Source organism: Phocoena sinus, chromosome 3, assembly GCF_008692025.1.
Source record: "Phocoena sinus isolate mPhoSin1 chromosome 3, mPhoSin1.pri, whole genome shotgun sequence".
Classification (NCBI taxonomy): Eukaryota; Metazoa; Chordata; class Mammalia; order Artiodactyla; family Phocoenidae; genus Phocoena; species Phocoena sinus.
The window spans coordinates 73,942,516-73,957,114 of record NC_045765.1 but is presented as its reverse complement, the minus strand read 5'-3'; the positions used below and the strand labels follow the sequence as shown (position 1 = coordinate 73,957,114).

General features: G+C 45.5%; 1 protein-coding gene across 1 annotated transcript in view; it reads left to right on the top strand.

Moving 5' to 3' along the window:
* The window catches only part of FAM170A (family with sequence similarity 170 member A), a 44,507-nt gene extending 30,998 nt beyond the window's left edge, over nucleotides 1-13,509 (top strand). The window contains exons 5-9 of the mRNA XM_032629027.1: nucleotides 7,023-8,465; nucleotides 10,768-10,911; nucleotides 11,719-12,445; nucleotides 12,718-12,776; nucleotides 13,381-13,509. Of these exons, the coding sequence (XP_032484918.1) occupies nucleotides 8,396-8,465; nucleotides 10,768-10,911; nucleotides 11,719-12,445; nucleotides 12,718-12,724 (948 nt within the window). The 5' untranslated portion in view covers nucleotides 7,023-8,395 and the 3' untranslated portion in view covers nucleotides 12,725-12,776; nucleotides 13,381-13,509. The remainder of the gene's footprint in view (nucleotides 1-7,022; nucleotides 8,466-10,767; nucleotides 10,912-11,718; nucleotides 12,446-12,717; nucleotides 12,777-13,380) is intronic.
* The last annotated feature ends 1,090 nt before the right edge of the window (nucleotides 13,510-14,599 follow it).

Genomic DNA, 14,599 nt, shown 5'->3' with positions numbered 1-14,599 from the left:
AATTGTTCTGTATGGTTTCTGTACTCTTCAGTAGTATTGTTCACAATTACTTCTCCCTAAGGAGTTTAGAAAATGGAGAGACATATGATAATGTTGCAGGAAGAGGGACCTCTTCCGGGGCCCAAGAGTGGGCTCTTGTCTACCACTCAGAAAAGAATTTTCTGAGGAGACACATGTGCAGACAAAGCAAGAGACTTTATTGGGAAGGCATGTCCGGGCAGAGAGCAGCAGGGTAAGGGAACCCAGGAGAACTGCTCTGCCATGGGGCTCGCAGTCTCAGGTTTTATGGTAATGGGGTTAGTTTCTGGGTTGTCTCTGTCCAATCATTCTGACTCAGGATCCTTTCTGGTGGTGCACACATTGCTCAGCTAGGATAGGTTCCAGCGAGAAGGATTCTGGGAGGTTGGTAGGACATATGGACTGGAGTCTCCTCTCTCCTTTTGACCTATCCCGAATTCTTCCGGTTGGTGGTAGTTTGTTAGTTCTGCGTTCCTTACCAGGACCTCCTGTTGTAAGATAACTCGTGCAAGTGGTTACTATCGGGCCTGGTCAGGGCAGGCGGTTTTGGGCAGTGGTTTCCCTAAAAATAAGATTGTGGTCAACAGTTTCGGGTGGAAGGGATGTGTGTTACTTTTGGGCCAGAACTCACACTGCCAGTGTGAGGCTCCAGAATTCTTTCTCTCTACAAAGATGACTGAGAGAGGTGGCTTTGTCAAGCTGGGGGCAGGAATAAGGAAAATGAAGAGCAGAACTCCTAGGCAGCCCATGATGGACATGTACAAGGAGTGGGAAATGAACCTTTGTTGTTTTAAACCACTGAGATTTGGAGGAATTATTTGTTACAATAAAATTTCAAGCTTATTCTTTTTTTTTTTACATCTTTATTGGAGTATGATTGCTTTACAATGGTGTGTTAGTTTCTGCTTTATAACAAAGTGAATCAGTTATACATATACATATGTTCCCATATCTCTTCCCTCTTGCGTCTCCCTCCCTCCCACCCTCCCTATCCCACCCCTCTAGGTGGTCACAAAGCACCGAGCTGATCTCCCTGTGCTATGCGGCTGCTTCCCACTAGCTATCTATTTTACGTCTGATAGTGTATATATGTCCATGCCACTCTCTCGCTTTGTCGCAGCTTACCCTTTCCCCTCCCCATATCCTCAAGTCCGTTCTCCAGTAGGTCTGTGTCTTTATTCCTGTCTTACCCCTAGGTTCTTCATGACATTTTCCCCCCTTAAATTCCATATATATGTGTTAGCATACGATATTTGTCTTTCTCTTTCTGACTTACTTCACTCTGTATGACAAACTCTAGGTCCACCCACCTCATTACAAATAGCTCAATTTCGTTTCTTTTTATGGCTGAGTAATATTCCATTGTATATATGTGCCACATCTTCTTTATCCATTCATCCGATGATGGACACTTAGGTTGTTTCCATCTCTGGGCTATTGTAAATAGAGCTGCAATGAACATTTTGGTACATGACTCTTTTTGAATTATGGTTTTCTCAGGGTATATGCCCTGTAGTGGGATTGCTGGGTCATATGGTAGTTCTATTTGTAGCTTTTTTTTTTTTTTTTTTTGGGATACGCGGGCCTCTCACTGTTGTGGCCTCTCCTGTTGCGGAGCACAGGCTCTGGACGCGCAGGCTCAGCGGCCATGGCTCACGGGCTCAGCTGCTCTGCGGCATGTGGGATCCTCCCGGACTGGGACACGAACCCGTGTCCCCTGCATCGGCAGGCGGACTCTCAACCACTGCGCCACCAGGGAAGCCCCCTATTTGTAGCTTTTTAAGGAACCTCCATACTGTTCTCCATAGTGGCTGTACCAATTCACATTCCCACCAGCAGTGCAAGAGTGTTCCCTTTTCTCCACACCCTCTCCAGCATTTATTGTTTCTAGATTTTTTGATGATGGCCATTTTGACTGGTGTGAGATGATATCTCATTGTAGTTTTGATTTGCATTTCTCTAATGATTAATGATGTTGAGCATTCTTTCATGTGTTTGTTGGCAGTCTGTATATCTTCTTTGGAGAAATGTCTGTTTAGGTCTTCTGCCCGTTTTTGGATTGGGTTGTTTGTTTTTTTGTTATTGAGCTGCTTGTAAATTTTGGAGATTAATCCTTTGTCAGTTGCTTCATTTGCAAATATTTTCTCCCATTCTGAGGGTTGTCTTCCGGTCTTGTTTATGGTTTCCTTTGCTGTGCAAAAGCTTTGAAGTTTCATTAGGTCCCATTTGTTTATTTTTGTTTTTATTTCCATTTCTCTAGGAGGTAGGTCAAAAAGGATCTTGCTGTGATTTATGTCATACAGTGTTCTGCCTATGTTTTCCTCTAAGAGTTTGAGAGTGTCTGGCCTTACATTTAGGTCTTTAATCCATTTTGAGCTTATTTTTGTGTATGGTGTTAGGGAGTGTTCTAATCTCATACTTTTACATGTACCTGTCCAGTTTTCCCAGCACCACTTATTGAAGAGGCTGTCCTTTCTCCACTGTACATTCCTGCCTCTTTTATCAAAGATAAGGTGATCATATGTGAGTGGGTTTATCTCTGAGCTTTCTATCCTGTTCCATTGATCTATCTTTCTGATTTTGTGCCAGTACCATACTGTCTTGATTACTGTAGCTTTGTAGTATAGTCTGAAGTCAGGGAGGGAGCCTGATTCCTCCAGATCTGTTTTTCGTTCTCAAGATTGCTTTGGCTATTCAGGGTCTTTTGTGTTTCCATACAAATTGTGAAATTTTTTGGTCTAGTTCTGTGAAAAATGCCAGTGGTAGTTCAAGCTTATTCTTGATTGATATAGTCTTCAAAGAGTATAACTGGAGCTTCCCTAGTGGTGCAGTGGTTGAGAGTCTGCCTGCTAATGCAAGGGACATAGGTTTGAGCCCTGGTCTGGGAGGATCCCACATGCTGCCGAGCAACTAGGCCTGTGAGCCAAAACTACTGAGCCTGTGCGTCTGGAGCCCGTGCTCCACAGCAAGAGAGGCCGCGACAGTGAGTGGCCCACACACCGCGATGAAGAGTGGCCCCCGCTTGCCGCAACTAGAGAAAGACCTTGCACAGAAATGAAGACCCAACACAGCAAAAATAAATAAATTAATTAATAAATACCTACCCCCAACATATTCTTAAAAAAAAAAAAAGAGTATAACTGGGATACATAGGGAAAGCCCTATGGATATAGAAGATCCTTCTTTTTACTGAATTAAAGTTTAAGTTTTCTATACATAAATGTCAAAGCTGCTTTGAGGGGAATTGTTTCCTTTCACTGGAAATACTGAAATATGGACTGGGCAACCTCTTGAAGGCAGTGCTGTAGAAATTGAAGGTGGTTGTGTGATATAATAAGAAATAGATATTTGGTCTTCAATTGTTCTGGTGCAGAGCTCCTAAAACCCTTGGAATTTCCTAAGTGCTGAGGGCAATAAAGGTGTCTAAGGACGGAGGCTCGTTGCTAGTAGAGCCAACCAAGTGATTAGAGGGTTGGAACGTTCATTCCCACCCCTCTGAAGTGGTCAGAGGGGCTGGAGGTTGAATCATTCACCGAAGGCAAATGATGTTTACATGCTTATGTAGTAAGCCTCCATAAAAACCCAAAAGGAGGGGGTTTGGATTGCTTCTGAGTCAGTGAACATGTGGAGATACGAGGAGAGTGGCATGCTCAGAGACCATGAAAGATTTAGACACTTTCCCTATGCCTTACCTTATGCATCTCTTCCATCTGGCTGTTCCTGAGTCTATATATATATAAAGCTTATAATATGTAGTAAGTAAAATGGTCATCTAGTAAGTAAAATGTTTCTCTGAGTTCTGTGAGCCCGCTTTGTGTGAATTAATCAAGCTGAAAGCAACATCTGGTTGGTCAGAAGCAAGGATGGAAACCTGCATTATTTGCTACTGGTGTCTGAATGTGTGTGTGTGTGTGTGTGTGTGTGTGTGGTAGGAGCAGTCTTGTAGGACTGAGCCCTAATCTGTGGAATCTGACGCTATCTTTGTGTAAATAGTATCAGAATTGAGCTGCATTTGTACAACACTCAGGTGGTGTCTGATAATTGCTTGGTGATACGGGGAACCCCCTGTCCCTCCACACTGGACTTGGTACTACAGCTGACTCTTGAACAACGTGGGTTTGAACTGCGTGGGTCCACTTATAGGTGGATTTATTTCAGTAAATACACATCCTTAGGTTCAACCAAATGTGAATCAAAACTTCTATCCATGGTTGGTTAGATCTGCATATGCGATACTTGTAGGTAAGGAGGGCTGACTATATTATGCCATTTTACATAGGGGACTTGAGCATCCGTGGATTTTTGTGTCTGCAGGGGCTCCTGGAACCAATCCCCTGAGGATACTGTGAAACGACTATAGAATCTTAGGTTGGAACAGAGAAGTTCATGGTCCATTTGAGGTTAAAAGTATTCACAATTACAGCTCCGGAGGGTAACTGTTGCGCCTCACCTTTGTGCAGCTTGTATGGTTTATGAAGTGTTTTCTCCAGTGTTAACTTACTTGCTCTTCCGTGGATAGCAAAATGTTTATTCACTGTACCTTTCATAGTGACTTCGCAGGTGCTAAGAAAAATTTGTTTGGAGAAACAAGCTAATTTTTTACCTGGATCCCATAGCTATTCTGATAGATGAGTAATGGTATCTCATTATGGTTTTCATTTTCATTTTCCTAATGGCTAGTGCTATTAAACATCATTTCATGTGCTTATTTGCGATTTGTATATCCTTTTCAATGAAGAATCTCTTCATATCTCTTGTCCATTTTCTAATCAAATTGTTTATTTTCTTACTGTTGAGTATGAGCGTTCTTTATATGTTATAGACTTACTTCTTTGTTGGCTATGTAGTTTGTAAATATTTTCTCCCAGTCTCTAGCTTGACTTCTTATACTCTTAAAAGAATCTTTCACATAGCAAATGATGTTAGTTTTGATGACGTCTAGTTTACTTAGTTTTCCTTTTATCATTCATCTCTTTCCTGGTTTATTGCAATAGGCCCACGTTCTCTCTGATTCTGACCTTGCCTTCCAAATGTCTGTTCTTAACAAAGCAATTAGAGTGAGCTTTTAAAATGTAATTTCTCACTTGAAACTCTCCAAGCTTCCCATGTCACTCAGAGTAAAAGCCAAAGTTTTAGCAGTAGCCTATAAACCCTATATAATTTGGTTCCTCATTATCCCTCTGACTTCCCCTCTTACCACTCTCTCCCTCCCTCAGCCACACTGGCTTTCTCCCTGGTATTCAAACACGCCAAGCAATCCCTGACCCAGACTCCAGTCTCTTTTTGCCTAAAAAATGTAACCTTGGCTCTAAGCTCCCTTATTGCCCTCAGGTACTACTGAGATGAGGCCCTTTTAGTGAAGCCTTCCATGATCTCCCATTCAGCATAGAAATTCCCCTGTTTCCTATAGTCCCATATCCAGTTTCTTGTTTTATTTTTCATCATGGTACTTGCAAATATCTAACCTACTAGGTATTTTTTAAAAATTGTCTATCTTCTCCTCTAGAATTAAGCTCCTTGAGAGAAAATCTTTGTATCTCTTTTGTTCTTAAATGTTCAAGTACAGAATCTAGAGAGCCTGGCACATAGGAGGGGCTAAATAACTGTTTATATAATGAAGAATGGACAGAGAAATGAAGGAATGACCAAAGTATGTCCCAACCTAGCTGGAGCTTGTTGTGATGAATCCATTGCTTCTAGGTTGGACAACCTGAGCTGGTATGTTTGGAATTGTCTTTCCTTTTCTGAGGGGAGGTTCATTTCTTTCAGAAATTCAGGGTCTAAGAAAGATGCCTAAAGAATCGTCCTCCTTGGAATGATGGAATTAGAACTTCTAATGAAAGTTCAACTCCTAAGGAAGTGGTGATCATCAACGGTTGTTATGCTCTTTGTTGAAAGGTTGGTGAGGAGCACTGTGGTTCCTCATCATTATGGATGGAGGGACCAAGCTGACAGTACCTGACCTCACCGATCAACCTTAACTTCATTAAAAATCGGACAGGGCTTCCCTGGTGGCGCAGTGGTTGAGAGTCCGCCTGCTGATGCAGGGAACACGGGTTCGTGCCCCGGTCTGGGAGGATCCCACGTGCCGTGGAGCGGCTGGGCCCGTGAGCCATGGCCACTGGGCCTGCGAGTCCGGAGCCTGTGCTCCGCAACGGGAGAGGCCACAACAGTGAGAGGCCTGCGTACCACAAAACAAACAAACAAACAAAAAACCAGACAACTTTTTGTACTTCCTGTTGCAATGCAATAGGAAGGTACACAGCATCACTTATAAAATAATCTTGTAGTAACATGAAATCGAATCTAAATCTAATTAATTCTCTAGCTGTAACTACCTGTTTATAAGAAAATAGAGGTCATAGGGAACATCTTAAATGACATCACAGGAATACAATCAACAGATTCCTGTGGAAAATTCTACAGGATAAATTACTTAGTTTCTTCAACAAATCAGTGCCAAAAAAAAGGGAGGGAGAACTGTTGTAGACTAAAAGACACATTGACATTGCAAGGTGTGGACCTTCTTTAGATCTTGATTTCAATAGATCATGTATAAAAAAGACATTTAAACACATTTGGAGGAAATTGAGTATGGCTTAGTTATTGTGGTAAGAAAAAATGATAATTAAATTTGTTGGGTGAGATAATGATGTTATGTTAGAAACAAGTTTTTATCTGTTGGAGATAAATACTATGGCACGTAAGGAGAAATGACATAATGTCTGAGATTTGCAATAAAAAACAGCACTTCCCCCACCCTCCCCAAACTCCTAAACCAAAATAAATACACAAAAAACTAAAAGTGTGCGAGTGAGTGAGTCTGTTTGTGTGTGTGTGTATAGCAGAACAAGAATGGCAGACTTTTGATAATTGTTGAAACTGGGTGATGGGTAAATGGTGCTGCATTCCTTTTATATCATTCTCTTTACTTTGTGTATGTTTGGAAATTTCTACCCCAAAAAAACTAAGAAGAAAAATCCTCCTTGCCCCATCTTTTCTAGGGATTCTCCAAGAAGCAGAAAGATTTAATCTCGTCAGCAAACCCTCACAAGGCTGACGTTGTCCTCTCTTCACTCTCCTGTTGCCTGAAACCTTAAGTCATTCTGCAGTGCCCTTTCAAATTGGGACCTGCCTCAGTCCATGTGGTATTTCTAATGAAAGCAGCGACTTCTGGGAGTCTACCTCGTCCCGTGCACCAATACTCCCACTGGATCCTGGCCAACACCTCAAAATGAGGTGTCTCTAATTCTAGAGTGGAGTCAGGAGGACCCAGATGCATTGCCACTTATAACTGGTATAAATTACAGCCCACAAGCAGAGGTGTGCAAGAAACAGTACAAATTTTTTTTTTATAATTCCACGTAATTTGTATTTTCAGCCTTGATCCTGCTGGTGTCCTGTTTGGATTTCCGCCATCCCTATCTGGAAGTCATACAGGGCCAAGCTTTTGAGGGAGTGGGTGGAAGCATGATCATTGTTGACTGGAGCCCACAGTTGTAAGTGTAGGTGTCCATCAGCTCGGGGGCCATGCCTCCTTTAGGTTTGGTGGCTGCTGTGCCATGCATGGGACAGGTTGCCATGATTCTGGTTGCCATGATTCTGCTTGTATGCATACTATAGCCATCTCCTTTTAGAGTTTTTGCCCCATTTACCCCTCCAGCCACACTTGAGAGGCCTTTTCTCCTCCAGGATTTGCAGACATCTCTCTCTGACTTAATTAGCACATTTCAACATTCCAGTAGGGAAACAAGACAGTACCTAATTTCAAAAACCTCCTTCTGTTATGTTTCTGCTCAAGTATCCTCTCTTTTCCATGGAGTTTGCGATTTTAGAAATAAAAGCCAAGATCATCAGCATGTTATTTCTGCTATGCCCTGCCAGGCTCTTCCACTGGCCAGAGAACATAGGGTCTGCTACCCACCTGAATGCAGAAGGGAAAGGGTGAAATGAAGAAAAGAAAATAAACAGGAACAGATTAACATCTCAAAATATCCTGCCGCATTTGAAAGATGTGAGAGTTGAATTCACGGGAAAGGTTCTACTGGGAAAAAGGAATTGTTCTTGAAAATGGGGTCTGTGCTGTTGCAGAGACTGTTGAACCTAGGTCCACAGAATGCTCTGAGGTCATCCTTGAGGTTAGAGAACTCTGCTGTGGCCGTGGCAACCTTTGAAACTTAGCAGCCCTGGTGAGCGCTAGGCAGTACTGCCGGTTCACTAAGTGGTCTAAGTTCTTCAGCCATTTAGGAGACTTGACTATTTTTATTCGTATTGAATCATTTCAACGGATTTCCCAAGAGCCAAGAAGGGCCAACCTGTAGGGAAGAGGAGGAGTTGGAGGTGAGGCATCTTCTAAGGGAGACTTCTAGTTGGTACGATGAAACAGCGACAAAAGAGGAAACATCTGGAAAATGAAGAGTCCCAGGAAACTGCCCAGAAGGGAGGAGGTATGTGGGGGGCAACTTGTCTGGGGCACATGGGTTTCTGCCAAACTGAACCTTCTCTAGGAAGGGTGGGTAACTGAGAACGTGTCACCTGTGAAGCAGGGAGCGAGAGACCTTGTCTCACTGATGCTGCCGTATCCATCTGGAGGGTCCCTGTGGTGTGAGACAGCACAGAAAGGCCAGATGCCCCTGGGAGATGGGAGGTCAGCTCCGCCGGTCTGAGGACTCTCTCCTGGGGCTGCCGGGCCTGGAGCTTTGTCGGACTCACAGCAGGCTGCATCCTGCTTGAACAGACCTACAGGTGCAGCTTTTCTCAGTCCCCGAGTTGTCTCTTATTCTCTTTGATCTTTCCCTGGGGTCATGAGGTGTGGGATGTGAAGGATGCAAGGATGCTGAGAGAGACCCATGAGTTGCTTGGCCCCTTTTACCAAAGTGGAAAGAGAAGCCCCATGAGTTGAAGGCCTTGTTGAAAAATACCTTGAGAAGTGGAATGCAGTTCAAAAGAAGATTGTTTGTCTAGGGATGGTGTCATATTGAAAGCAAGGAGGTTTTATTCCTTCAACAGGAAGAATTTCCCAAAGGAAATCAAGGGAAGGGAAGGGCTTTCCAGAGACTGAGACCACGTGGGCAGGGGTGAGAAATGTCCTCAGGGTCCTGCGGGGATCTCTGAGAGCCACGGGCCACGTGGTGCCTGCGTGCATTAAATGTAGGCCAGTAGCTTGCCTCTAGCTGGAACTCTGAGCCCATCCCAGAGTTCCAGCTAGAGGCCTCTGCCCCAGATTAGAGCCCAGTAGCTCCTACCGGGCCCAGGACCCTGGAGACTGTAGGATGGGCCCTGGGAATGGAGGTCTAGACAGCAGGCAGATTTTCAGACAGTGGCTGGGACAGGCTGGGGAAGGCAATGACTGCCCCTGCCCCCACCATTCAGAATATTTTTCTCTATGTTCCTGTGTGTGTGTGTGTGTGTGTGTGTGTGTGTGTGTGGTAGTGGAGAGAAGAGCGGGATGAATGGGGGTAGAGGGCTTATCAGATATAAAGTCTGCGTGGTAAAGTTCTTGTCACCCTGCCTGGACCGGGGTGACACTCGGTGTATGTAAGAGTGTATACAGAATTATTGTTAGGGGTGTTTTATGAGACAGTAACTCATACGCCCATGTACACTCTGATACAGCAAAAATATCACACACCCCACATATAACTTCCTTATTAAACCAGACACAGCACATGTAGGTATATACACACATCACTCCTGTACTACATTCTCATACAACCCACCTGTATCACAATCCTCTCCTCCAATACCAAACGCTGGAGATGAGATATGTATATAGACACACACACTATATATATATATATGTATCTCCTCAACTCTCGCACAAACACAGCTAACTTCAGCTATCTCTAAATACCTCTATAAGAACCAGTCACATGTCATACACACCACACTTATAACACATTCTTGAGTAGTGCCAGACCCGCTTTGTACAAACCACAGTAAACCAGTCTCACTAACCCATGTCAGGGTTGCCAGATAAAATATGGGCTATCCAGTTAAATTTGAATTCCAGATAAACAACGAGTAATTTTTCAGTATGAGTATGTCCCAAATATTGTATGGGCCATACTTACACTAAAAATAAGTAAGACCAAATAGTGCATGGGAATACTTACACTAAAAAATTATTCTGGGTTTAACTGAAATTGAATTTTAACTGGGTGCCCTGTATTTTTGTTTGCTAAGTCTGGCAACCCTTATATACTTACCACCAGCTGATGTATTATATATTTATTGTATTCTTGTTTAGTGTTTGTCTTCCCCTACTAGAATGTGCAGCATTACCAGAGACTAGAACAATGGAAGAGTGCCGGATACATAGGAGTAGCTGCTTACTGAATCTTGGTGGATGAAAGAATGAACACACAGCATAAATACAAGCCACACCATGTAATGAGGAAAAGTTACATGTCCCAGAATTCCTGACTCGTGAACAGAAACCATGCACACAAAGGCCACAGACACAGATAGACACATGTGCACTGTGCTCCCCACGCCCACCCCACACTTACCACAGACTTGTACACATCGCTCACTCTTCCCTCATACTCACAGTCACCACCGAGGCCTACATTACCAACAAGACACTGACAGAATAAGTATTGATTTGAATTAAATACTGGAGTATCCACCGGGGACCACACTCTCAACTGTGTGTATTTGCTGCACCTGACACGTGTCAGACACTCAGTAAATATCTGTGGACAGAGGACTGATGAACCCACCCTGAGCCTTTCATTCCTCCCTCAGGAATCTCGAAGTCACAAGAGGATGCCCCTCAGCTTGGATCCACTGTGGTGGCGGCCCAAGGCTGCAGCCCAGGGTCAGGGGAGGTCTCCTCTGCCTCTGAATTCTTCTCCTATGCTTCTTCTCCGCGCAAGGTCATCTGCAGTGGTAAGGGTGCGGGGCTCCTCAGGTGAGGGGGTGCTTGGCTGTGAGGCAGGAGGCACACAGATCCCAGGGAGGCTGAGAGGAAACCCAGGGTCATCAGAGGTGATGAGGGCTCTGTGGAGGAGCCTGGGCAGGATGGCTGAGCTGTTACGAGGGCAGGGATCCCAGCTGAGTCTGGGGGGGCGTGTGAATCCTGGTACCACCATGGTGGGGAAGTCAAGGAGCAGGGGCCGGAAGGGTCTGGGCTTGAGGTGGAGGGCAGAGGGACCGGATTAAGCATCTTCAGGGGGAAATGTAGGGTTTGTCTTTGCCCTTGCTTCCAGAGAAGGACAGAGTTCTTCATCATAGACCTCCAGCCTGAGAGCAGGACCATCCAGCTGAGGTCCACACAGCTCACACATACATCCGCCCTCCAGGCACAGCCCTTCTCAGTGCACACAGAAACCCCAGGCACGTGATCCACAGTGCTCTTCTCCTGCACCACAGCCCCATTCCACAAGTAATGCACCACCGACATTCCCAAACTCGCACTCCTTGTCGTACACGCATCCTTCTGCATCCCTCACATACCACGGCCCTCACCACCATACTCCACACCCTTGTATACAGACACCACTCCAGTATCCCCCCACGCGCAGATGAAAAGCCCACAGATGACACCAGATACACCACTCCATCCTACGGCCAACAGACACCAAGCTCATGACACAGCTATGTCATGCAAATGTCCCTCCCTCGTCTACCACACCTGCTCCCTCAGCTTCCGGCATGGCCCATGCATGTTATTATGTTTTTAATTTCCTTTTTCAGAAATCCAGAGATTACATCGAGACACTGCCCAGCCTAGAGCACCCCTAGCCCAGGTTCAGGAACAAGGGGAGACCGCTCCCCCATCACAGTACGTCTCCTTCTCATCCTCTTCATCCTGTGAGGGCTCTCTGTATACAGACGAAGAGGAAAGGGGCATGAAAATATTCTACATGCGGGTACAAGTGAACAGGAGTGTAGCTGTCTCCTGGACGATAGAGAAACCCTTGGAGTTGCTAGAAAAGCAGCTGAGGAGAGAAGAAGTGACCCTTCCTGGGCATGTGTGGGTAGGCAATGCCGCCTCTCATGTGTCCACCAGAAACCTGTCTGACAGTGAGCCCACTGGGGAGGAGAATGAGTGTGAGGAAAGGGCAGAGCCAGACAGCCCATCAGGGTCACCTGCAGTCAAGGAGACACTCAGGGCCAAGACACCGGACTGGATGGTGACCATGGAGAAGGGCTTCAGGTGCATGGCCTGCTGCCGGGTCTTCCCCACCTTGGAGATCCTCCAGCAGCACGTGCAGTACAGCGTCCAGGACGGCTTCAGCTGCCATGTCTTTCATCTCGCCATGTCCCAGCTGACGGGCAATGTGGAATCCGAGAGCACCTCTGAGGAGGAGGAAGAGAAGCAAGAAGAAAAGGAGAATGAGGGGCAGCAGCACACGGGGGAAGACCTCTGCCCGAGGAGCCAGTGTCCAGTCTATGTGTTTAATTCTCCGAAGGACAGGAAGTGAGCAGGGGCTGGGGCTGCGGAGGCAGCTGTACCTTCCCCGAGCCAGTCCCGTCTCACCACCCCAGGCTCATGCTTCCATAAGGGAGAGTTGGGGGCTTTAGCACCTCAGGGGACAACTGAATGGGAGATAACCGGCTCCCGTGCTTCTGGCCCAGTCATTTAATAATAAAGTCATGACTGTAAGTGGGAATTTATCCTGAGCTTTTCAGCTCCCACAGGAAATTCTCTTTAGCTAAGAAGTGTTTTTCTCTCTTTTGATTTCCACACAGCAACTGAGATTCATGGGACAGAAGATCCTGGAAGGCGGTGTGGCCATCTCTTGGAAGAGGTAAGGCTGGAGGCTGGCACAGTCTTCTGAGCCTATGTCACGAGGGCCCAGAGGAGTCTAAGGGAAGGGGCCACAGAGATGTGCTGGTTTACCTAATGGCTGTGCAGTTGAGTTGACCTGGGGACACACCCAGCACTTCCAAAGGAATTGACCTCTGTTGACTTAAACAAGAATGTGGAGCGTTTTGACTAGGAGTTTTCTCAGGGCCTGCACGGTGGACCTCAACTCTAAGAGGACGTACTGCCAGCAGCTCCTTCTCGGCAGAGAGAGCCAGGAGTGGTCTGAAGAGAGGACAGGGGCCCTTGCAGGACCAAAACTTTGAGGTCTGAGAGCCTTTGGCCTGAGCTGAGATCTCACTCTGACCACTGTACCTAGCCTTCTGGGACAAAGGGGAATGTGAAAGAGAGTCACGTGGAAATGAGGTCCCCCGAGATATGGAAATGTTCCAGAACCTTCGTTGTGCGGTAGTTGATCTGGAGCCAAGCTCACTGTGCTGTGTGTGGCTCTGAGCTTTAAGGCAACGCTGGAGGGTAACCCTGACCAGCAGAGCTTATAGTGCTTCTTGTCTCTTCCTGTTCTACCTCATTTGTTTTCTCCCTTCCAGGGAGAAGAAAGGACCCTCAGGATAGTAGCAGACAGAATGCCGTGGTCTGAAGGAGGATGAAGGGACCAGCACTCAGTCTAACATTAATATAATGTTATAAACATCATATGCAATAAAGGGCATTTCCCAAACCTTTCCTGGACGTTTTATTTAATTACGTTTTTCTATCTATGCATCTATCAGTCATCTACATCTGTATCTTTCAAGGATTGTGAACAAGCTTTCACATAAGCACTAGAGACGTCCGCCAGCATTTTCCAGAAGGAGGCCTGGAAATTGCTGGAGACTTCTCACACATCGGGAATGGCCACAACCCTTGCCACACAGACTGTGTGCGTGGCCCTCCTGACTTACTTCCACTCTCTCTCTGAATTTCCTGAGGTCTGAGATGGGGGTGCTGGCTGGAGGCGATGATCACATGCAGGCTGAATCTTCTCCAGATTCTGATTCTCTTCCTGGGCATATCATCCTCAAGCACAGTTTCTATGTCCCTGGCCACACTGATCCCTCTCCTTCAGTCCTTCCCTCCCTCCCTCTCCTGCCTCCCAGTGCAGAGAATACTTTTTACCTTTGAGACGAGATTTATTTTTTGTTCACAGAATTCTCACCTGTTCTACTGTGGCCTCCGTTTTTAACATTCCAAAGCTGAGAATTTTCTTTTTTTCTCCCTCATTTCTGCTGAGTCTTTACCTTCCTAATGCAGTGAACTCAGAGTGCCTAGCTGACTGGACGGGGAAAAAAATCCAGGGAGCAAAGAGAAATAATAAAAAATATATCAGTTAATTTTTCATAGTGTTATCCAACTATATATTTTTAACATTTAGGAATAATATTAGGAATATTCTCTTTATAAAAAACTGAATTATTTGGCTTCCCTGGTGGCGCAGTGGTTAAGAATCTGCCTGCAAATGCAGGGGACATGGCTTCGAGCCCTGGTGTGGGAAGATCCCACATGCCACGGAGAAACTAAGCCCGTGCGCCACAACTACTGAGCCCACGTGCCACAACTACTGAAGCCTGTGCGCCTAGAGCCCGTGCTCCGCAACAAGAGAAGCCACTGCAATGGGAAGCCCGTGCACCACAGCTAAGAGTAGACCCCGCTCACCGCAACTAGAGAATGCCTGCTGGCAGCAACAAAGACCCAATGCAGTCCCAAATAAATAAATTAATTTTAAAAAACTGAATTATTTTAAAGGGTACAATGTATAAAAGTACAATA